The sequence below is a fragment of the Aulonocara stuartgranti genome (assembly GCF_965226115.1).
Source record: "Aulonocara stuartgranti genome assembly, chromosome: 20".
Taxonomy (NCBI): Eukaryota; Metazoa; Chordata; class Actinopteri; order Cichliformes; family Cichlidae; genus Aulonocara; species Aulonocara stuartgranti.
The window spans coordinates 11,377,719-11,403,089 of NC_138956.1; the positions used below are offsets into that span (position 1 = coordinate 11,377,719).

General features: G+C 43.7%; 1 protein-coding gene across 3 annotated transcripts in view; it reads right to left on the reverse strand.

The window, feature by feature from the left end:
• agrn (agrin) overlaps positions 1-25,371 on the reverse strand; it is a 268,675-nt gene that overhangs the window by 51,268 nt on the left and 192,036 nt on the right. For all 3 annotated transcript variants that reach the window (XM_082517913.1, XM_082517914.1, XM_082517915.1), the window contains 7 exons: positions 21,402-21,623; positions 11,336-11,533; positions 10,652-10,852; positions 5,393-5,541; positions 4,224-4,329; positions 1,647-1,757; positions 918-1,082 (listed from right to left, as the gene is read on the reverse strand). In XM_082517913.1, coding sequence (XP_082374039.1) covers positions 918-1,082; positions 1,647-1,757; positions 4,224-4,329; positions 5,393-5,541; positions 10,652-10,852; positions 11,336-11,533; positions 21,402-21,623 — 1,152 coding nt within the window. The remainder of the gene's footprint in view (positions 1-917; positions 1,083-1,646; positions 1,758-4,223; positions 4,330-5,392; positions 5,542-10,651; positions 10,853-11,335; positions 11,534-21,401; positions 21,624-25,371) is intronic.

Below are 25,371 nucleotides of genomic sequence, written 5' to 3' on the forward strand. Positions count from 1 at the left end.
ACAAGGGGTCCCGACCCTGTTCTTTACTCGAATACAAATGAGAATGGTTCATTCAGTACAGCCTTGACAGGTCTAAAGGACAAAGTAAGACATCTTTCCACAAAAACTCTCATCAAATAGTTAAGCTCTATAAATATATGGAGCTTAACTAGAAGAGAATCTAATTTGACTGACTATATTTTATGGATATTCATTTTATAAACTTCTGTTCTAAAAAGGGTAGCTCGGAGGCACTGCTATTAATTCAGTGAGAAATGTATTGTCAAACTATGGCTCTTATCTTGAGAAATATGACTCTCACTTATGTAGAGTGGATTCCAGCCATGCAGATTTGGATTTATTTGGCAAAGACTTTAGTTTTACAGACTCAGAGGTTTTGGGTTTCTTCCCAGAAAACATTGGGGGGAATAACTAACATTGTTTATACTCTGGAAAAAAAAATTGTTCAGTAACTATAAAAGTAAAGTAGATCAGAAGAAAAGTGCACACAGAAATATTGATGGTGTATCTAGAGCAGGCGGTATGAATCATACAAGTCAGTCAGGACTTTGCAAACTATGAAAGTTGGAGATGTCTGCGGAGATGCTGGAGATGAAAGTTCCAGATCCTGACAAGTTGCTGACAAGACCCACTGACAAGACCCACTGGAGATCAAAGCTGAGGCCCACGAACTAAACCGACTTTGACATCTCTGATCTAGACTAACTATTTCACTATTTCAGGATTTCTGAAAACCAAATAAAACCTCTCTGCGTGTTAACACTTTGATGTGCATGGATTTTTTTTTCGGTGTGTGTGTGCACAGACCATTTGTGGAGAGGAAATGTAAGGATTGAAAAGTAACATACATAAAATGAACGTCATCGAAATAAAACACATTTGCACAGCTGATCAGATACAAAGAAGGAATTCCTCACGAGTGCAGCCGCTCATGTTCTCTGTCACGATGCCGCGGAAATTCCAGAAGCCCGGCTCACAGCGGTCACACTTCTGCCCTCCGACACCCGGCTTACAGGAGCACTGCCCGGTGGTTGGATCGCACGTCCCCTTGTAGGAGCCGTAGATATTACACTGACAGGTAGCTGAGGGGAAAAGAGCAACAAGGAATTTCACTTTTCTACAGCAAACTTACATTGCTGCTGTTTATAGATCCCTGTAGCTTATAAGAGTTGGATAATGCTTACTGTGATGGATACTCTGTATTAGAGATTTATGCTAGGCTCAAATGTCAGCTAAACCCTATTCCGCAAATAAAAAGGTGGATAAAGCGCGCTGAGGTGATTTTCCTTTTTTCTAAATCTCTGCGTATTCTTATTTCTCCGTCTGCATTTTCTCCATCCATGCTGTATCCCCTGGCTTACAGCTCGATGCAAGCCTTTTCTCTTCCATCTGCGCGCTATCATTTGTCAGGATCATCAGATGAAGAGATTTTTCTGTTGATACAGCGCAGAATTATCATAATTATTCCTTGGATTAAGATGAAACGTTTTCGGCTCTGCAACTTTGCTACTGTAATTGCAGTCAAGGACAACGAGGCCCATATGCTGCAAACAGCCTGATACTATCTACTTTTTTTTTCCTCCTTTTTTTTTTTAAAAACTCGTGACACACTGACGGGTCAAAGTGGGACACAGAATAGGACTCACCGGGACATCCTGCCTGTCCAACTCCTAAGGCGGCCGTCACATTGTCTGAGCAGCAGCCGTACACTGACACGCTGCAGTGCTCGGATACCGTCGGGTCCGGCAGAGATACGGCTGAAATCACCGATGAGGTAGGGAAGGAAAGGGAGGGGAGATGGAAGATGGAACAGGGAGAGAAAGAGGAACACCAGCATTTGAGTGATTACTGTAGGGTTTGTTGATGGTGGTGGAGGAGGGGAATTAAACAACACAATCTCTGAACAACATGTAACTTTTTTGCCAACAATGAGATTGGCTTGAGGGGCAGAGGTGGAGAGCCTGGCAGTCGGCTTCAAGATAACAATTCTATTTGCTACTTTCTCCACAATGACTCAAAATCAGGGGGAAAATGATGCTATTACCTCCAGTGAAAACAAACAATGGCATTTCTGGTGAATGTGCAGAAGCTGACATTTACCACCTACTAGAAGGCATGTTCTCTTCATTTGTTCTTGTCTAATATTACGAAATTGCACCGCTGCCCTACAACCTTCAAAAAAAGAAAAGAAGAAGAAGCAGAAGAAAAAAAAAAAAAAAGGCCTGCTGCATAATGCGAAGGAATTTGCCAAGCAGTTTCTGCCTGCGCACACTGTGTGGAGAGCTCCTTTGTCTAAGGATGCACAAGACGCCAAAATAGTGTGACAGCACTGAATACAGAGCCACATTCAGCAAAATAAAAACAAATGCGTTCCTCAAACCTGGCGCTTCTCCAGAAATTGGAAGAGAACAACAAAACAGTCAGTGGGAGGAAAATAGGATTTGTTTAATGGCCGGAGCAAAAGCATCATTGTTCACATTTTTTCATACTTTGGAGTGAAAAGTAAAGTTGTAGATAGAAACGGGAAAACCCTTGGTTTTCTGTGTGTCTCTCTATTGCCCTCCCCATCGCCTCTTTTAGTGTTGCTCATTTGGAGTTTGGAGGCTGGAGATACAGGGGCCATAAATCACACTGTTACTGGTGTGGATATGAGCCTCAGCCTAATGGTGATGACTCGGCGCGCTCTTTTTCCAGTGCTTTCCCACTCCAGAGATGGGCTTTGGACACAGTTCATTTAACTTGCCACTTTTCAGTGCTCCATTCGGCTATCTGTACTGAGCCTATTAGGACAAGGAGAACTTTTAATTTCATATGTTCTTCCACCCTTCAAGGGTTTTTCTCCATTGTCCGGCACAATGCACCTCACTGTGACAAGCAATATTACCCTCACATTTTCAAGGTCCACTGCTGCGCCTTCTCCGCTTCGCTGATTGTTGCTGGTCTTTTATATTCCTGCAAGGGCACATCTGCACATGTGTCTAGTAAACCAATAAAAATTTCAGTGGATTATATTGAAATCCCTGACCCTGATTTGAGTTTGCAGGTGGCAAAAAAAAATAAATACTATTTTAAATGCTACAAGAGGCAAACTTTACAAATGTGCATGCAGCAGACGGCTGTGTTGACACTGTATGCAAAGTAGGTAGCTTTTCAAACTGAGAACCTCTGAAATACAAGGTTGCTTTCATGCTCCGCTACTGAGAGCTGGCATGTTTTGATAAAGTTTATGGAGCTGAGGTCAAATGAAGTTTCTCCTTACATAGCTAATGCAGAGGGCAGTGAAATTCCCCAAGATCTGAGTCCCCCCCCCCATTAGCCAATAGGAGATGAGAACCCAGAGGCCTTGTACCCATAGAGGACTCTTCAAAAAAGGATTGATTATCCATGGATGGTAGAGAAGCGTGACAGTCAGTGCCCAAGGAGGCCAGCTTAGGAAGGAGAAGAATCTGCAGAGATGTGTGTGAAAACACTGGCAGCTCCTTCATTCTCACTCTCTTCAAACTCTCTCCATCCTCCTCTCTTTCAGACCCAAGGGGAATCAAACAGACTGGAATGATCACACAAAATCCCTTAAGTGCCTTTTGCTCTGCTCCCTGGCCTGTGCTAGCAAAAAGCTCTTCATTTAACATAGCCACAGAGAGGAAGATGGTTAACCTTTGCTGCTCTGCCACTGATCTCACAGCGTTTGTGGCTGATAAATGTCATTCATCACATGCAAAGAGAGGGAGTTTATATTAAAGGAAGAGGGGAAAGTGGTGTCCTGAGGGCTAAGAAGCAAGCTCCGGAGCACAGGTTTATTGCTTTAAATTCTCTGAATATCTGGACAGAAAAGTGAGCCTTTATTGCTATCTGTTAGTTCACACTTGGGCCCGAGAGGAAGATTTTTAACTCTGCTCACGAGCCGGCCCACGTGGACTAGCCACTTCCCAGAAAAGCTGGAAAGCTCAAAGTGTGCTGAGTCAACCTTCCCTGAGCAAATTACACAAACCCACACATCAAATTTAACACTGACCTCCCATCATTTCACTTGCTTATGGCTAACCAGGTCACACTGAAGAGAGACACAAGCAGTGCTGTCAGAATTACACTCAAACTAGAGACAATTACAACCCCATCGATGGATGGAATGAGTGGAGAAATGGGATGTCAGCGACAATGAGACTTGATGAGGGTGCTCTTGTGCACTGCAATGACATCGACTCTGAGTGGCGTAATGTACCGACCTGCACAGGGTCCCTGATTTTGAATCAACAAGTGCTCTCGTTTCTCACATCTGGCCTTCTTCAGCTCGCACTCGTTGCTGTAGTTTTTCCCATCGGAACCACAAACCTGCAAAAAGAAAGACACAAAGCAGAGTCTGAAGCAGCGTCTAGCTTAACCCCTCAGCTCTTTTTGCTCTACCTCGCTTCAGTTATTACCAGGCCGCGTGTTTTTACCGAGGCGTGCCCTGTATTTAAAGTAAAAGCGCATTCACCTAGACGCTGAACTAAAGAGCCATTAAGTGGTTAGTTCGGTTGCTTTCAATAATACTTCACGGCCTTTGTCAGGTGGCGTTTTTACTCAGTTGTAATGGACGTGGTTTAATCAGGTGTCATCAGTTTCACCACACTTAAGACCATGCGGTGACACCTGAGCCACATCCGTGACAACAAAGCAAGCTGCTGCTGCTCATGACGGTAAGATGACCTCGTGGGAAAAGAGGATATTTTTTTTGCTCCTGCTTATTAGACAGGTCTGTTTCTGTCGTCACTGGAGCTTTCTCCTCGTGTCACGTGGTGTTCAGTCAGGTAAGCCATAAATACAGTGTTTCTTTCCCCTGTTATGCAGACTATGTCAACCTATATGTTCCACTGACGGACGCAACATAAACACCATCTCCAGCCTTATGCCTCGCCTTTCTGATGCTTAATTGTGGATGTCACAAAACTTTCTTCTGCCCAGTTACTCAGTTTCTGGGATCCTTTTTGAGTTTTGCGTTGGCTTACAAATTACCGAGGTTGTACAGTCATGCTGTCTCCGAATAAGAAATGCTGCGAAAAGATTTTCCATCTGAAGCTGACCTTGAAAAAGTCCCCCGTGCCTTCATCCACGCCCCCATGTTTTACAATTTTGTCAAATTTACAAGAAAATAAGAAAGAAAGTGGCCCCTGATGGATTTTGTAACAAGCAAGGTTATTCGGCAAATTCAGAAGACATCTAGATTTCTTTTTATGCTAAAGACAAAAATTCAGGAATAATTTTCCATGTCATTTTATAGGAGATTGGAGTTTGTCCGATGAAAATGTCAAAAGCAGATGTGTGCGATTTATGTTTTTGCATTTTGCTTTGAAGGGACTGGAAGATTTAACCACATTAGCAGCTAATGGCAAATGATTTTTGAAGGCTGTCTTACCAGGCTGTGAGGCACACTCGTGCAGCTGTATTCACAAAGGCATCGGTCGCTTTCGTCTTCTGCGTCTTCGTACCACGTGCCTCCAAATACGAGACAGCGGTCCTGTTCACAGCTCTCCTGACCCGATCCAGACCCGCCCGAGCCGCAGTCTGCATAAAAAAAGACACACAATATCATTAACAAACATATGCACACACATCACAATCTATACATCTAGCGGGCATCATAGTTTTATTTGTCTTGAAGTTAAAACTACATTTAAACACTGTGGGCGCCGTAAAGTTAAGATAATTTACATTTCCCCTCATGATGGCGAGAGGCAACCAAAGGCGCTGCTGGTAGTACAAGATAATGACGGTGTCTAGCGAGGGCCACCGATTGACTAAATAAATTAGACATCTCTGCACCACCAGTGAGGCATCCTTTCATTTCAATTACATCAGAAACAAAAAAAGGGGGAGGGAATTATTAACTCCGGCCTCCAAGTGTGCGGAGAGAATTGGTGGCGAGGCCTGCTTTATGGGTGTCTGCTTCCCGATATGAGAATGCAACTAATTGCAAAGTGTTCTGTAAAATCTAATTATCTCCCAAGACTTTAAAGAAAGTTGTCCCGGCAACTCTTTAACTGCGACCCTGAAATGGCTTTTTGCTTGTTTTAAAAATGCACGTCTGTGTATCGCAGTAGGAGGAACAGCTAAGGCTGGCTTAATGTTTATAGGGAACGAGGCAGAGCAAGGACAAATAAAAACCCAATTAGGGGCCAGGATGTACAGCTCTACAAAATGATTTAAAAAGAAGCACCAGAAAGGGGGGGGGGGGGGGGGGGGGGGGGATTTGACAAGTGGGTTGATTTGAGGAAGACAAATTTGGGGAAGGGAGGGGGGGGATTGCAAAGTGCAGGCAAAAAAAAAATGGGAGGATCTGGCTTTTGAAGTTGCAAATTTTACCTACAGTGGAACTCCAGAGGGAGATTAGGTAAACGTGTGTGAAAGCGGGGGAAAGAAAGTATGCAGCATGAAAGACGGAAAGAATGTCAGACAGAGCGAGGCACCCTGGGGGCTGGCAGAAAGTTCATTTAAAACAAATTTGTTATTCAAAAAAGGACTACAGTTCAACTAAAAGCTCCCAGCGCAGGCAGAAGACTCAAAGCGCATTAGGTAATCGAGGTCTTTCTTTCCCTTCTCGTCTACTTTTAGGGCTCGTTCGGCTCAGTGTATTGATGCACTACCACTAATGGTTAAATCAATGTCATAGTGTAATGGAAGTATCACTTAGCATAAACTGTCTCCCAAAGTAGATTATGGAGCAGGTCACAGTGCACGGTGCGGGGAGGGGCCGATGAAGCCCCGGCTGTTCTTCGATATGGGTCATCAGCTGTGGTGCTGGGAGAGATCTGAGTGGTCGATACGGCGGCGGAGACGTCGCTTTACTATCTGTGCCTTCAACAGAGGAGTTGGAGCTTTGTGAAGAGTGCCCCCCCCCCCACCCCTCCCCGAGAAAACCCCCCCAAAAAACTAGGAACCATCAGTGCTTATTAAAGCATCGCTCTGTCTCCATTTTAAAGCCCCAACCCTAATCCGTTTACTTGAATTTGCCATTGTTGCAACTTATTGATTTCGAACCACAGTCCGAGTTAAACATAACATTTTGTGACACAGCTAATGCGCTGCGTAATGGCTTTCAGCTGCCAGTGACATTATCGCAGGTACTCGGCGTCAGATGGCATCTGAAAGTGAGAAGAAGAGATCAGAAACAGAAAGGGAGCTCAGCAGCCTGTGGTCGGCTTCCTGTATCTGTTTACTGTTTGCCAGCTCAGCACGACGCAGTAAAAAGGAAATGCCGGAGTAGCCGATTCATATTCCACTCAGGTCCCTTCACACAGACAAGATAAATATATAAAAAGAGGTAAGACACTAGAATGGAATAAATAAAAGTGAAAGGCGAGGGGAGGGGGTCCTAATTAGCTGTTGTTCTTTGATGTGCCCGTCACCCACGCTGCCTATGAACCTTTCAATTAATATGTCCCCAGCCAAGATGGCTGCATCAGCTATTCTCTCCGTACTGCCCATCCGTTTCTTTTTACTCAGTCTTGTCAGAAGCCTGAGTCTATTTAGCCAGGGGAGCTCCATTAAGAAGCCAGAATTGAGCGGCGGAGAGAAGAAAGGAAATGAATTGCATAAGAATAATGTCCGAAAAAGACTGAGAGGCTTTGACAGTAGAAATAATAGAGGAAGTGAAGAGGAAGATGGTATTGTCTTGAACTGTGTGCTACTGAAAGTAGAGGGAAGAGGAGAAAACATGAGAACCTGGGTAAATTATAGATGACGGAGGGGAGGGGGCTGTAGATGTTCAGCAAACCAGATTTGTTGTGTCAACATCAATGATCCAGGAGACATCTGATATTTCTATGATACCTCTGATATCATGACCTGACTGAATGTCAACATCTATGACATTAAAGAAATTCTCCCTCTTTGAAAATGACAACGGTTTTGCTCCCTCTATCAGTACCACCTTCTTTGACTGATGTGACAGCATGTTAGCCTAAATAAAGTTCCTGTAGGACGGAGAAGCATCACAGCCAGTGGGAGGATGGGGTGTTTTTAGATGGCAGGAGGAGAAAAGAAGTTTTGTTGCCTCAACGGAAGGTTAGAAGCCCCCATGATGAATGGACCGTGAAGGAAAAATGCGCTGATCACACTCCGGGAAGCTCTCGTGCCACCCAGCCACTCACTTGCCTGTTTTTTCATGCCCTTTCCTGTCTTTTGGAGCTTGATCACATCCGTGCCGTGTGAGGAGCGACGAGGGTGAGGATCCAGCATCGCCGTGTGATCCTGCTCTCATAATCTTGTTTATTAAATGTCTATTCAATTAAAAAAGGGGGCTCGGGCCTCCGTAGGTGATGCACTGCTCTCAGTTACCACTTTGTCAGTGTCGAGAAAAGGAGCTGAGGCCAGGCCTACCCGAGTGTGAAATTAAACAGGTGATAAATTTCCCTGTATGGCCAACAGTGGGAACACTGTCATTTTTCATTACTGCTAAATAAAAAGGCAGGAGAAAACAACTTCCATTTTTATGCCGTGCGCTCCCCTCCTCCCAACAAGACTAATGAGGATGGTTTTTAAGTCAGGTCTACGTAAGCAAATAAATCAACACATTCACTTCCTCTCTGGGCTTATCTTAGATTTGAAGTATGGAGTGGGGAGTTGCGCATACTGGTGATGTAGAGCCCTGCCGCTGTCTACAATAGAGCCAGAAAAAAAAACAGAATTACATTTTGTGACAAGGGTGCTGTATAACACAGCATGTGCTCTTAATTTTGCCAAATCTACCACTGATACTGTACATGTAGGCAAGGGTGAATCCATCAGCAGCAAATCCTGTTTAAGACAGGCAGGAGGAGAGAAGTAGAACAACTTTCTGCAAATTGGTTTTGACTGTTTTACAGGCTTCCTGTGGAGGGTCCGGGTCAGATTTGAGGGGGCCGAAAGAAGGGGGGGGGACAGAACCGTCTGCTGCCCCTGGGGTGAAATTTATTGATTTCCACCGAGCCCTTCTCCACCCCTGTCTGTGAAAGCCTTGGCGCCCCTTTTGTCAAGAAGGACAATTTTGATGGAGAGGAGTGCAAAATGGAAAGAGATGTGAGTGGGTGGGACAGCAGGGTGCGATGTGGAGAGCAAAAAGAAAAAAGAAAGGGGAAAAAAAGAAAAGATTCTATTGTGTAAGCCTGACAGTTCTCTCTGAATCAAAATGAGCAAGCGATGGGAAAAAGGAGAATGCTGAGAGACAGTATGGTAGAGAGAATAAAATATAAAAACAAAGCCATCAGCCACTGCAAGCAGAGCAATGCCCTTGGGATGCAGATGAGAGTACTTTTTGCCTGATACAACCAACAGACAATGAGGAGTGTGTAGCTGCGTGTGTGCGTGGTGACAGTAAGTCTGCACGTCTGCATCGAGGGCATACAGTTTCACATTTCTTCATGCTCCACATACAAAAAAAGTCACTTATCTCAGTCAATGAAATGATGTTAAATCGGCCACAAGAAGCTTTGATGGTGCGATTCGCCTCGCAGGCCTGGGGCCAAATACGGCAGACAATGGTAGTGGGGGGGTTAGGGAGGAAAAAGAAAAAAGACCCCTGGCTGTAGCAATCAAAATGGAAGTGGATTCCCCCTCATCTCTATTTGCCCTGTCCTCCATCTACCCCCTCCTTTCTTCTCTCCAGCCATCCCTCCTGCCGGCAGGTGTAATCTGCTCCCCTTCACACCTTGTCAGTAGATGACTATGTTCACTGTGATGGCCAACTAGCCACGAGGGAACAGCAGCATTGCCACTGTCTGCATTTAAAACCAGAGGCTGGCATTTTGCTCCCTCCAGAGTTGTCCCCAAGAAGGGGATGAGCGAGGGACTGTGATATCCCGCCTCAGTCTGTCAGCGCTGATCAAGATATGATCTGCACGGTGAATTAGAGTTCATTTATTCAGAATGCGAAGCGATGACAAAGCTACAGGCATGGAAATGAGGGATACTCACATTAAGTGCCATCGGTCACGCATTTAAAAGCCTAATTGAATAGAAGAGCTAGATAAAATGTGTACCCTAGCTGTCACAACACAAACAAACACAACCTAGCCCCCCTCCTAATAAAAGCCGAGCATAATAATTCGTGCTATTACAGCTCGTGCTGCGAATTCAGGTAAAAGTACATGCAGTAATCACCAGCCTACAATTCACAGATCATCTTTTTAGCAGACATAATATTCTCAGGCTCTAATATACTTCAGTCATCTATACTCAGCCCTTACCTCATTTTTAGCTACCTCTAATGCATGGAGCATTTAGCTTGGGATCCCATCTACAAGTTCCAAATATCAAATGAAAAACTGTCTGCAATTAATTAGTTTCAGTTTATTGAGGCATCAAGGAGCAATGGGGGGGAAGCGGTGAGATCAATAAACAAAAACCAGCTGCAGCTCATACGTTGCACAGCACGCTCGCGAACAAAGTCAGCCAGACAAGCAGCCAATGAAAACACTGCGTTGAAAACGTACAGCTGACCTGAGCTTAATCACCCAGAAGTCATTTCTGGATTTCTAACAGGTTTTGTTTACAGAAACACACCGCGGCTGTCGCCTCATGCTTTTTGCAGTGTTAAGCCGACGCAGACGTCGCAGCTACGAATCCACAAACGACTAAATACGGCACCGCAGGTCGCTTGATAAAGATAATTACACTGTTTCAAAGTCCATTTTCCTACCTTCGTCGCAGCTGCCGAGCCTCGCCACGTCAATTCTCGTCATCTGCGTGCAGGAATGTCTGCGAAGTTCACACTCATTGTCGTAGGTGGTGCCATCACTTCCACACACTGGGGAGTAGGGCTCACCTGAGCACGGCGGGCACTCACACCTATTCTGGACGCACCGGGCACCCATGGCACAAACAGTGTTGCCACATGTTTCTGTATTAAACACACAGCAGAGGGGCAGGCCACAGCATGACTGGTGAGTTATTTTGATGGATATGATCCACATGGACATTCAAAGTCATCTCTGGAATATATTTTTAAACAGGATTTCTCTTTTCCTTTTTCTATTTGTCATGCACGCTGCTTCCCCTCGTAATATATTCCACTTTAAAACATATACAGCACATGCTGCTGGAGCAATTTCCCATCTGAGAATTCAGTTTGACAAGTTTGCTTGTATTTGAAGTGCCTGCAGTTTTATGAGCTTCCTGATGGGCACTATTTTTACATGTCATTTCCATATTTAACTCAGAGCCAGAGGAAAGAAATGAATCTTTTACATATGAACATTGCACACTTTTTCCCTAGCCTAATATCAAATCACCAGTTTGTGCTAAGATCGCTGATGTGTCCTTCATATTTATACTAATAATGACACACTGAAGATGACATACTGTAAATGTACGCATTACTTACTGCACTCTCCTTGGCCGACCACTCGGAGGTCCATCTGTTGTTTGCAGGCCCGCACATGCAGCTCACACTCGCTGTTGTAGGTGGTACCATCGCTGCCGCACACAGGCTGGTGGGACTTGACACACTCTGACGGACACACACACTGCTTGCTCTGGGCATCGCAGATTGCCCCAAAAGAGCAGTTGGCACAGGCCTCATCTAGATGGGGACAAGCAGGCAAACAAATGGTTAAGTGTGTCTGTGCATGTGTGCTTCCTGTGGGATTACATAACCTTGGCGCCGAGGTCTGATTCTAAGAGAAACGGTGAATTTAGAGGATATTAAGTTTCTTTTACACTGCTCGTATTAATGTATGGTAGACTTAAAATGGATTCTCTTATGTTATCATTATGCAAATGCAGTGCAGTGCAGTGCTTTTCAGCTCATCTTACTTTCTGATGATGCTTGAAACATCACTTAAGTGAATATAAAGTTGCGAGGGAATGAGTTTCTGGCTACTACAGATTCTTAAAGTAGTGTTGGTTTGTCATTTGGTCTTTCAGCCACAACATTAAAACTACTGACAAGTCAAGTGAATAACACTGATTATCACATTAGGATATAATGTTCTGCTTGGAAACACTGGGTCCTGTCATTCATCTATATGTTACTTTGATATCACACGGGGTCATATGATTGTTGGGTTTTTCTCTGTATGCGTTGCTGTAGGGTCTACCTTACAATATAAAGCACCTTGAGGTGACTGGTGTTGTGATTTGGCGCTGTATAAATACAGCTGAATTGAATTACTTTGACGCACCCATTATCATTAATTTTGAAAATGTTGGAGACCAAACTGGTGAGGTGCTAAGCAAAGAAACCAAAACTGTGCCAATACTGGAAAAAGTTCAAACTTACAGTACAAATATTTTACTTTACAAGCTCAGTATATGGAGTGAAGATTTGGAAAATTCAATCTTACTAGAGGATGGAAAATCAGAGTACTGAGATCCCACTTAATTACACACCACAGAACTGGATGCTTCAGCCCTAAGTCTTTGTGGCATAGATCCAAAAAGATGCTGGAAACGTTCCTCAGAGATTTTGGTCCATACAGACATGATGGCATCGCACATAGACTGCAGCTTTGTCAGCTACACATCCGTGATGAAAATCTCCAATCCCACCACGATCAAAGGATGGCCAATCCATCTAAGTACAGTGAACTTGTGTTCAAGGAACCAGTTTGAGGTGATTCGATCTTTGTGACATGGTGGGTTATCCTGCTGGAAGCAGCCATCAGAAGTTGGGTACACTATGGTCCCAAATGGTTGGACAAGGTCTGCAACAATACTCAGGTAGGCTGCGGTGTTTAAATCATGCTCAGTTGCTATTAAAGGGCTCAAAGTGTGCAACAGAAGTATTACACCACCATCAGCAACCTGAACCATTAATACAAGGCAGGGTGGAGCTGTGATTTTATGTCGTTTACGCTAAATTGTGACCCAAACTGCTGAATGTTACACCAGAAACTAAGCCTGATCAGACCAGCTAATGTTTTTCCAATTTTCCATTGCCCAGTAGAGGTGAGCACATTGTAGCCTCGGTCTTGACGAGGCATTTCTGACCAGAAAACCTTCATTCAAATGATGTTTTGTCCCTAGAGATGACTGTGTGGAAAAATCAATTTCTGAAATGCCCACAGTAGCCACTAAAAAACACGCCACCTTCAAAGTCCGTTTGAACTTCAGCAAGATGTCTTGAACACGTCTACACGCCTAATTGGAGTTGCTCCCGTGTGATTGGCTAATTAGATATTTGTGTTAACAAGCAGTTGAACAGGTTTGCCTAATAAAGTGGCTGGAGAGTTATGTTACTCCTGACACATTGCATTGTTATATAAATAGACAAGGCACCAACGTCTAAAGGAACACTAAAACAGTTTGGGTAGAGTGACACATGAAAAGAATATTTTAAAAGAAATTCCACTAAAATCAAAACTCTTTCTTCTTGGCGAGTGTTTAGATGGACACGGTAACAATGGAAATGAACAAAAGTGGAAAAATAACTCTGTTTTTTAAATGGATAAAAAAAGAACATTTGTATTCTATATGTCTCATAATAAAAAATGTCTCATTTGTTGCATTTTTCTCATGCAAAATTATGCTAAGAACTAAGCATGAGAATCAAGGCAAACATTATTTACTATTCAGAGCTACAGGAAATAACCTGTTTTCCCATTTTTCCTGGGAAAACAAGGAATTTGTATAAAGCTTTATTAGTGTACATGAGGTACATTCACATGATATTAAAGAATACAGAAAGCCGCACACATGCCATTTAAAGTTTACTGCATGTCAGAGGTAAAAACTATGCCATGAAATAAAAAAACTTCCCAGACAGAGCCCTACCACAGCACAAATCCATGGAGGAGGATTTTAGAAAAGATGCTAAAGTGCATGAAGTTCCCAGGAGCACAGTGGGTTCCATCACTAAAGAAATTTCAAGCCAACCAAAACCAGTCTTTCTGGAACTGAAACTAAATAGCTGAACACAATGAGCTTTGAAAATTGTCACCAAAAATAGATGAAGCTACCAGAAGGTCAACCGCACTCAGTCAATCAGGACTTTATGAGAGTGGTCAGAAACTGAAGCTAGTCCTGAGTAAAATCCACAAGAGGGCCATGCTAGAGTTTGCCAAATTACACTTAAATCATTCTGAAAGCATGAAGGAAACAATTCTCTGCTCTGATGAGACAAGAATTGAACTCCTTGGCCGGAATAGCAATTGTTGTAAGTAGTGAAAGCCAGGTACTGGATGGGAGTAGCCAGCACCATTTTTTGGGAAGCCTTCTCAGCAGCGGATGCTGAAAAGAACTAGCCTCAACTGAGTGTGACAAATCACGCTTTCCCTTAAGATTGTAAGGCTAATTATATATGGCCCAAAATATGCTGTTTTTCCACCGCTTTTCAGTCAGAATCAAGCTGAGAACATCTGTATTCTCTCGCCAGATGCTACCAGAAAAAAAGCAAAGAGAGCTTTTGAAATCCTTGATTTTAGTATGAGGATTTATCTAGCTCATCTGTTGACTGATTGGCTGAGACAACGTTTCCCTCAAAAGAAACAGCAGGGCAGGCTCAGGGTGCTGACTGAGCCCTCATGGGGACATGAAAGAAAAATGAGAAGGCAAATCCAAGTCCTCATACACAGAAAAGGCTAGTAGTATAGACACCTTTTCCTCTGACACCAATTACACTGGGAGGATTGCATTAGCACAGCTCACTATCACATTCAATTAGGGGCAGGCTAATACCCACCGCTGATTTAGCACTAATTGAGAGAGGCAAGGCTGGCTGCTGGAACCCTCCACATTATTAATCTGTTTATTACTCTTTTAGAGCCATTCATTTCCTTCATCTCTCCATCTAATGTGGGCATCCGCTGCTTTCTTGATTAACAGCTATCCACTTAGAAGTGGATATGGCAAGAAACGTGGCACTTTATGTACAGTACATGGCCTGTGGGAGCCTGTAGGAGCAAACGTTTCATTCTGTGGAGGTGGAATGATCAGTTCTATGAAGATATGCTTAAATTAAACTGCACGAGCAGGACATTCAGGGCAACTGTCTATGCTAAATTCATGTGTGCTTTTGCTCTGGGGCTATTTTTCACAGTGTGGCCTTCTGTCTTGAGTTTGAGTTTGGGGACATCTGAGTGCCTTGGCACCCGATGACATTTTTCTATAATCATATTTTAGGCTCCAAGTTTGTTGCAACAGTTTTTGGATTGCTCTGACCTTTTCCAACATGTCACATTTTTTTTTGCAGAAGGACCTTTACACTATTTTGCTGTTGAAGACCTGACCAGCACAGACCCGTTCAATACTCTTGCTATCATCTCGGTCACACACAGCAATCCAGACCTCAGCGTCGGTGGCTGACCTCACTGATGCATTTTCTTTTTAGGATGGGAGCAAATTCCTGCAGATTCCACAATCTTGCAGAAGATTACCACACCATACTTTCACAATGGGGTGTCACATAAGAGTGGAGTATTGAGGTACCATTATTGCTTTTGTCAGTATTTAATGGCTAAGAGTACTTAACAATTATTTTCATTGCTCTCGAGGAAAAAAAAGAATCTCCCCTGCACAGCTTTTCTATGACAAAAAAGAAATAAACATAAAACATAGTAAAAGTGTACTGCTGTGGTCGTGGATCCTCTGTGGCTGAGACAGCTATAAATCAGGAAGTGGAAGTGGTGAGTGTTGTCCTTTATCAGGCCCTGTGTCCTGATAGTAGCCTCGCTTCTTTATCAGCTCCTGCCCCTCGCACCTGGCTCTCTGCACTGCCTGATCCTCCAGACAACATGCATCACAGACAGAAGAGGAGGGGAGCCTCAGTTCAAAGCCGGGAAAAGAGAGGAGATTGTTGCCATTACTGATAATGTTAGGATGTGTACTTTTTGTCATGTCTGATCTCTGAATCAGTCGTCTTCAAGTCTGTCATCACCATTTCTGGGTTTCAGTGGTTTCTGAAGGCAACCTCGCAACCATTAAAAGTTCAAAATTTAAGGTAAAAAGTCTGGCTGGCCATTATGAAACACAGACATGACAATAAAGAATGGGAGATATTACAACAGGGGATCTTTCATCTCATGCAAATGCTTTTCAGGCGCAAGAACCTAGAGAAATATAGAGTATGACACACTGTCCAAGATCAAAGTAAGATATTTTAAAGCCTTTTTGTGTGAGTTCTGATAAAAAACCTGACACAAATATTCACTAAATAGCTTAAGAGTCAGCTAAAATTAGTTCTGCCTTTACAGCAGAATGATTCAGGCTAATAATGGCTCAAAGATGGCACCATTCTCTGGTCCAAAAACAGCTGCCAGCTGTGAGTATGGAGATCGGCTGATCATTAGATATGCTTAATAACATTTGGGCAACCATTTAGGCAGCACTGGCACCCAGATCACGGGAGTTAGAATGTTCGCCATTCAGAGCAAGTCTGCCATGAGTCTGGCAATAAGGTGTGCTTAATCTAGACTCTGGCTGGGGTATACAAGTTTGGCATATGTGAAATCTACAGTATGTTTCTAAACTGTCTGAAGGTGCTCTCTAAAATGGTAATACTGGCATGGCAGGGAGCAAGGTCCAGGTCAAGCTGAACATGGTTGCATGGCCTAACAAGTGAGCTACGGTGGTACCCACACAAACTGTTCCTGAGCCTGGGCAGTGATTTCCATGTCTGTTTTTGATACAGTGCCACCTGAAGGCCTGAAGATTGTGGGGTTCACATGTTGAATTTCCTCCTTGTCCCTTGCACAAAGAGTTCTCCGGATTATCAGAAACATCAGATTTAATATACCCTAGACCACAGGTGTCAAACTCCAGGCCTCAAGGGCCAGTGTCCTGCAGGTTTTAGATGTGTCCTTGATCCAACACATATAAATGGCTAAATTACCCCCTCAACATGTCTTGAAGTTCTCCAGAGGCCTGGTAATGAACTGGAGGCCTGGAGTTCAACAGCCCTGCCCTAGACTTGGAGATATACAATGTTACATTGACAAATGTTATTTTGAAGTTTGTATATGTCATTTTTTCCGGACTGGTGAGCCTGTAACCACCTTTTATTTTTGAGAAACTCTCTAAGATGCTCTTTTTGTACCCAGTCATGTTACAGACATATTGCCAGTTAACCTAATCCTTTGTAAAATGTATCTCTAGCCGTTTCTTTTTAGTACCACTTAGTTTTTCCAACCCTTTGCTGCCCATATACAAATCATCTTGAGACCTGCAGCCGCCATCAAATTCAAAATGAGCAAATATTTCTCATGAAATAGTAAAATGGAGCATTTTAAACATTGTTTTCTATGTTCTACTGTGAATAAATCATTGGTTTATGAGATTTGCAAATCATTGCATTCAGTTTGTATTAACGTTTTAATAACATGGGATCCAAACTTTTTTGGAATCAGGGTTTCATAATATCCTCACGCATGTCTTTAACTATCAAAGAAAACCTTTCTTCCTTTGGATGAGGACCTGCTAATATTTTGTCAAGGTCCCCTTGGAGTCCCAGAGATCTGATGTTAGCAACTTTGCACTTTAACAGTTTGTGCTGCTGTGTTTGGACAAAGTGTTTGTGGAGCTGAAGGTGAGAAGGAGGAACAGGAGTGGGTTGGTAGAAAAGTGTCCTTGAAAACATAAAGAACTGACTCATTGAACAGAAAAAACAACAACAAAGACCCTCCAGCTTTACAGCATTTTTTAGATATCCTTACTGGGGAACACCTGAACTGCAGCTGAGGGGGTCTGGGAGGAGTAGTACCTCAGGATTAAACAGAAAGAAGCATGCTGCTTTGTGTTTTGAAGGCTTGTGAACATGCCTGGGTGATAACAACTCCCCTGTTGATGCATGCCTGGCCAGTACACTATTAACTCTGCCCCCCACTTTCTTTGCGCCTCATCATCTTATTTACCTCCATCTCCTTTCCTATGAACATTTATCACATTCTCCTCCCTTTTTCCCTCTGCCCTCTTTTATTCTCTCATTTTTTTCTCACAGGCTGCCTCTGTGACCTATATTTCTTACTCAACTGAGAATATCATTTCCAACACCTGTGGGAGAAAAAAGGGGAAGTTGTTATTTCTGTTTCTCAAATGATTCAGGCACCTCTGCTCTCATCTGTTTGGGTAGTCAGCATGAATGGGCTTTTTTCCTGGGGTGACTGATATCCAGCTGGGGGGTCTATTAACCAAGTGTACCTCTTCCAGCCCCTGTTACAAGGTGGCCCGCCACTCCAATGCAGGAGGAGGAAAAATCTCTGAATAATAACAAATGTCACTCATATTGCTATCAGGTTGCACCTGAGCCATATAGATAACCACTATGTTTCCAGGCCGGAGGGATAGAAATGAAATTATGTCTGGGCCCATGAGAGGCAATAAGCTCCCCACACACACACACATACACAGTTAAGTTCCCTGTTGTGGCACTTCTCTCACCCGCTACACTATTGCTACCCTCACAGCCTCACCTAAGCTCCTACTTCTGAGCCTGGCAGCCATAAATATGACAGCGTACACACTATAGAGCATTTGGATGGAAATAACAAAACGGCAACAGTAAACAAATGCATCCTTTCCTTGGTGAGTGTTCTGGAAATCATATAAATGAAATAATATAAAGACCAACAGTACTGCCGCCCCTCATCTCTTTATATTTTGTTAGGAAAATGGGAAACAGGTGCACCGATTTATTCAAACAAATTCAAATACACATGGAAATACACAAAGTAAGGCAACAGTAAAGTCTGAGGTTTTACAGTTCTAATAAGGCTGAAAGTTAATATTTGGTATGACCACCTTTATTATTCAACTCAGCCTGAACTCTCTTATGTAGACTTTCTGTAATGTCTTTAAGTAGGAATAGTTCTTCCGGCTTCCTGAAGGACATTCAAAGCTCTTCTTTGGATCTTGGCTGCCTTTTGTTCCATTCTCTATCATGATGATCCCACACTGCTTCATTAATGTCGAGGTCTAGGCTCTGGGGAGGCCAGTACATGACTGATAGTGTTCCACTGTGGGTTTTCTTTTCTTTCCAGGTATGCTTTTACTGGCAGTTACACTGGCATTTCGTTTAGAGAGGTTACACCATGTTTTACAGATGAATGTAGACACCCACCTCTCTACTGACCTCCTCTGTACAGTACAGTAATGTATATCCTGATGTATAAGACCCGTTGCCACTTTTCAGTCCAACTCCTGTTTAATTTGGCATATCTCAGCCTTTTCTCGCTGTTTACCTCACTTAAAGATGGCTTCTTGATGGCCACTCTTCCACTGGGACTATTTCTGATGAAGGTTTGGTGAGCATTAGCTGAAGGTCCAGATGCATCTTGGATCGTTTCCTATGTCTCCTTATTGTTTTCCTATTTCTTAAGGACATGACTTTTAGCTACAATTGATCTACTGTAGTTGTTTAATCCTGCCAATTATTCTTTTGTTGTTAAAGCTGTCAGATAATAACTCTTAGGTAATTGCCTTTTTGGTATGAAATTGAGTAAATCATAGCAGTGTAAAGTGGCTTAACAAGCAAAAAACACTTATCTGAAAATGGTCAGGAACAAGGTATGGACTGAAAATGTGTGAAAAAACAGCCAATGTCCAAATAAAAATGACGAAAGAGCTTCTGGAGAATTACTGACAAAGAAAAAACACATATATAAGAAGGTCTGGCTTCTTGGAAATAAAATCTAAAGAAATGAGGGGGGGCTCGAGACTTTTGCACAGTCTGTATATTTTGTAAGCCTAATTATCACCAGTGCTGCTGCTCTTCTGCAGTGCAAAGGTCAGACATTCTCATTTTATTCACCTTCTTTCTGTGCATATATCTTTAACACTTAATTCCTATTCTTCCTACTCCACCTGAAGGCAGCACATATTGTTTCGCTCCTTTTCTGCCTCGTGAACCTGTATAGTATATTAGTGAAGGGAATAGCTGGTGATAATTAGGTGAGATAATAGCTTAAGTCAGTCAGTTGTTATGGTGCTGAATAAAAGCCCAGTAAAGCTGTGCAAACAGCCCAGAAATAACCCACATTATCATCGCCATCATTTCTCGGCTGGCTCGCGCTTGGCAAGCCAATGCCTCAGCATTTTTATGGCACCATTGCGCTGACGCAGGCCTGTTCCTCTGGGAGCCAAGAACCATCCATAGTGCTGGATTACACACAGAGTCCCTCAGCCCCGCCAGCTCGTCCTGCCTCTCGCTTTTTAAAATAAAGACTATTCATTACCGCGGAGGGACTCCGAGCCGTCTACCTGTGGTGTGGCACTGACGGGCCTGCCCACCAACTGAACACTGCTTTAGATCTGTTTCTCTGCGGCATACATCCTTACACGCTGGAGTTCAATTAAGAGAAAGCTGGGAGGGGAGGATGATAGATGTAGTACACAGGCAGGCAGAGAGTCCACATAGCAACTCTCCAGGAACTAACTCTGTCATTCTAAGTATAAAACTCTAAAAAAACGAGCTCTGTTAAAAGACTTTGGTTCCTTTGTGCAAAAAATAAAATAAATAAATAAGTAACAACCATAAAATCTTTTCACACTTTAGATCACGAAGACCAAACTGATTGTGCTGCACTCATCATGTTTGAAACTGCTCATCTCATCCACAAATACAGTACTGCAGAGGCCAACAGACTTTTGCTGTCGTCAAAATATGCAGGAAAAAAAATCTATTGCATTAAAATTGAGTTACACAGACAGTCTGGCCATGGGGCTAACAGCCACTGTACTTCTGCCCAGTTTGAGTAAAAAGTGAATGACTTGATTGTAGACAAGCAAGAATACTCAATAACCAATTAGAGTCCATGGGAAAATTGGCGTTGCAAAATGGTATTATGCCACGGAGTACTCACTGAGTGGCTTTACCAAGCTGCAAAAACCTGTCCATATGGCTGTGTGCCAGCATAGTGGGTATAGAGATATTTTTACCACTTGAAGCTCCACTGTCGCTGGTATACTAATGACTAGCTGATACTCCGGCAGTGAAAGACAAAGCCAAGTGACTCATGTAGCCAATTACAGAAAAATATGCACCGCGCTCTGTTTCATCAAAAGCAAAGTGCATCTTCACTTAAAGGTCAAAACAGGCAAATTGGAGTTGTGGTGTTGCTATAGAAGGGCTGATGATGAGCACAGAGGAACAGATAAAGAGTAACGGACAAGGGATCATGAAATTCATCAGTGTGTTAAGTATTGATTTGCCTTTGCTGGATTTGAAACGGCTCCCAGTGGGGTCACACATGAATATAAAGTTATGTGTGTTAATTGTTAACGTCTGTGGATTATAATTTTGCCTCTCCGCATTGTGGTGCTATTAATTAATTTGCTAAATCATATTCCGAGATCCTTCCATGTCTGTAAGCTATGATTCACAGCATTTCACAGTCATGTCTCCTCACTATAGCTGACTGCATGGGGCAATGTGACCGTACGAGCATGACGCTAATTTGAAATTCATTACTGAGATGCAAGCACTTTTATATTTGGGTTTTGTGACAGTGAGTACTCACCGCAGGGTCCTTTGTGTTGGATGCTGATTTCCTTCTGCAGCGCACAACCCATCAATCGCATCTCGCAGGGGCTGCCGTAGGTCTGGCCGTCGGATCCGCACACGGGGTCGGACGTTTGCGGGCAGGCTTCGGAACACTCGCACACCGCTTCGTTGTTCTTGACCACACACTCTGCCCCGTGACTGCACGCTACATGCAAGCACGGGCTCGGTATGTTGAGATCTGAAGGCCGACCACCCAAGAGACAGAGATCACAGTTAGAGGCATGGTAGCAAACAGTACAGCCTTAGTGGTCGGGGAGAATATAAAGTTGAGGTTGGAGAGAAGTCTGGGGTTGCAAAAGAGCACAGGTGATAGTGAGGTAAGTTAGAATATCGCTACAAATAGAAGCGCTGGTTTTTGTGTTAGAAAGGGTTTAGGGAGAAACAGAGATATGATGGAATATGCAATGCAGCCCTAGTCCTGTGTCACCTCAACTTCCTTAGTTTCCTATGTCATTTCCTTGCCTTTGTACCTATCCTGATGTATCCTGAATCTTTGAAGAGTCCACGGAATCCAGAGGCACGAGGACAGTGGATAAAAACATGTCCCTGTAGCACAATAGAGATGAAACAGCCTACGAACAATGGTTGCACTGCCTTTTTTTTTTCCTGCGCGTAAACGCCTGGATTAATTGACGTTCCCAGTGTGCCCCTTCAAAGGCTGCCATTTGCATCTCAGTGAGAGCCATTGCTTCAGCCAAAGCTGGTTGAACTGACATGCAGGAGCAAGAAAAGGAAGAGCACCAGGGATAGAGTTTGCTTTTTGAGAGAGTGAGAGAATTAAAAAGAGAAAGAAATAGGCGAAAAGAAGAAAGAGCCCTCTGCTTAATAATTCAAAAAAGGCAAGCTCCTGGGCAGAGGCAGATATGAAATGTGAACATCAGAGAGAGGTGTCTGCCTCAGTCTTTTCTCCTCACACGCTAACTCCAGCATGACTTCATTAAAACGAGGACAGGATTTTGTACCCATGGTTCTGGTAGCGGCAGATGGGTGTAGGCCAGGGCCGATAAAACCTGACTTGATCAGAACAGAGTGAAAACCTGACGAAAAAAAATGGGCGTGAACAACGCTTTGATCACAGCCTCCCATCCCATCACTTCTTTAAAGCTTTATGTACCAGGGAAAATATTATATGGCATCGTGTGCTCTCTGAGTCGGGGGCGCTGGCATGCGTGCGCGAGCGCTGCCGGCTCAGCCCGACGGTCGGAAGATTGAGGCCTTAGGTGGGATGGTGCGCACTCCGGTATCGAGAGCGAGCGAAAGATGATAGCCTGGCGCCGTAGTGGTTTTCATTTAGAAAGTTTCACGCATGAGGAACGGATCCCTCTGCTAAATGTGGTGTGTCTGCAGATTAGAGGAAAACGCAGACGGAGGCATCAAATAGTTTCTGATGAGAAGCCGTGGTTGAAATGGAAAGTGGTGCCGTTTCACAACCAAAGCGAAACAAAACTTGCTTCCTCCTTTCTTGTGAGCTTTGGTTAGATGAGTAGAGGTGCTGTCATGGAAACTGCCCTTTGTAATGACGCCACCCATGGCTCCATCATTATTGAGACCATTATGGGATTAGATAGTAACACGGGGGTGTTGTGGGTGGGGGGCTGACTTGGCATGTGCGAAGCCCCATGATTCATTTATCAGCTCAGGGATGTTCAGCTGAGCCTCAACTCGTAGCGCTAACACGAGGGGGGAAATTATCAACTGATAACGCAGACGGTGGCAATTAGCTTGTTGCACTCTGATGAAAGAAAGGGGGTATGTGGGATAAAGATCAGTGTTATCTACATAAGACAGATCATTTGGCTCATCTGTCTGAATTATGATCACTCCTGAGCTGAACTGCAGATATTAAAATAAAAATAAGAGCAGATGTAACATAGTTTGTCCACGACCGCCTACTTTTTTCCCACAACTGTAATTGAGCAAATCTTTCCCGATCTCGAGCGCGGGCGCTCTCATTTCCGAGGGCGAGTGTTTCAGATTAAAGGGTGAAACACCGTTATTGATTTCTGCGTTGGGAAGGCGAGCTGGCTTTTCAAAAGAGCTCGGAGGTGCCACATAAATATGAAAGCTGCTCAATGCCGCTTAATTCGGTGCCGCTTCAAAAACAATTGATTCCCTGTGATCTCATTTCAACGCCTTGTGTCTGTGTGTGTGTGTCTCCAAGTGCGTGTAACCGTTGTACGCTTGTGATCCGAGCTTAACTGTACAACCTTGGCCTGCATTAAAGTTCACCAGCCCACTTCCCAAGGACGGGCTCCTAAAACACAACTGCAGCCTCCGATAAGGCCTTTGTCTCCCATTCTCTTTGTTTCACACTCATAAAAAAGATGAAAGAATTCCCCTCCAAAACTATTTTTTTTATCATCCTCCACCTCTGGGGGGCAAAATTTCTGCCTGATTTATTAACTGGAGACAATATACGAGGGTGAAAAAAAAGACAATCTCCCCAAGTGTAAAAAGAATCTTGTGACACAGTTAAAAAAAGAACTGAAGCTGTCTTTTTACTTTCCCTTGGATGCAGGGAGAAGCTTTGAAATGGCGGGCCTAAGCTTGGTCGCTCACAAGCCTTTTCCAGCTCTCTTTCGCTCTCTGGTCTTCTCCCAAATAGAAAAATCCATCTCTTCATGCATGTATCAGTCCTTCTTTCAGGCAAGTCCAGAATACACTATAGTTTCTGGCTTTAAAGTGTTCTGTTTTATGCACGAAAATTAGCTTGACAGTTAGATGGGAGGTGCCAAACACATAGCACAGTAGCCAAGGCATTGTTTTAGTGGCTGAGCAGGTGCAGTGAATTGTCTCTCATGGATAGAGAAAAGTGGAAGGAGAAGAAAAAAGGCACGAATACTTTTCCCTCTCTCTATTCTCCAATCAAGGATTCAGCTCTGCTAGTGTGTAATCTGCTCTGTTTCTGTACTACCACACCGGCTGACAGGACTTTACATTCCGGGTGTCGCCTCAGTCTGTATCCTCTCCTGCTAGGAGGCATGTAAATTTATCCATTTTAATTAGTGCGGTATTTTAATAGCATGCCTCCACTTCAGGACTCAGGAGGGGATTACTTCGGGTTAGGCCGCAGTGTCACTAGCAGACCACGTCAAATATTGAGAGGACACGTTCCTCTGATTCCCTGATTGCTTACCTGTCTGCCTGAAGTCTTATTATTGCTCACTTAGTGGAGTTATATGACAGATAAAGTGCCAAGGACACCACAGTGCTGCTTATAAAGCTTAACGGCTCCTTGTTAGGTTGCGCGATGGCACGGCGCGCTCCGGTCAGACTCAGCTGTGACTGTGGCTGCTGCAGTCAGCGGGCCCACACTGTTAACCCCACCGTAACATGTCGCTGAAATGCTGGGAGATTATTTTGGCGAGCGTTTCCTCCCATCTCCGCTCAGCTCATACATATGTTAATTGGACTTTTCCCCCCTCGGGTCTGTGTGCAATTCCAAATCATTCCCTATATTATGCAGGGCAGTGAATCAGTGTAATCCAGGTGATGCTTGCAGTGGCCAACTGGCAGGAATAATCACCTACAACTGCAACCCATTACAACACAGGATTCCAATAGGGTGCAGCCAATCTGCAGCAAAATCCCGCCTTCTGTGTGTCTCCACTGCCAGGGCTTTGATCCGACTCCCTTTACCTCCCTCACATTAAAAACATTTATGTATCATATTAGTCGAGGGAGAGGGAGGTGCAGAGAAAAGGCTATATTAGCATACAGCAAAAGGCATACCCGCAGGCTGTGTCTGTCTACCACTGAATACTTATCACAGGCAGGAGGTGAGTCGAAGCCTCTTTGTGCTTGTACAACTAAGAATGTGTTGCTCTTCAAAATAGAGACGAGCAAAAATAACACGGGGAGGGGACACAAGCTGGCATCCCCTGATCTTTTGAGATATATCCGTCAGAGATGAGATGATACGCAAA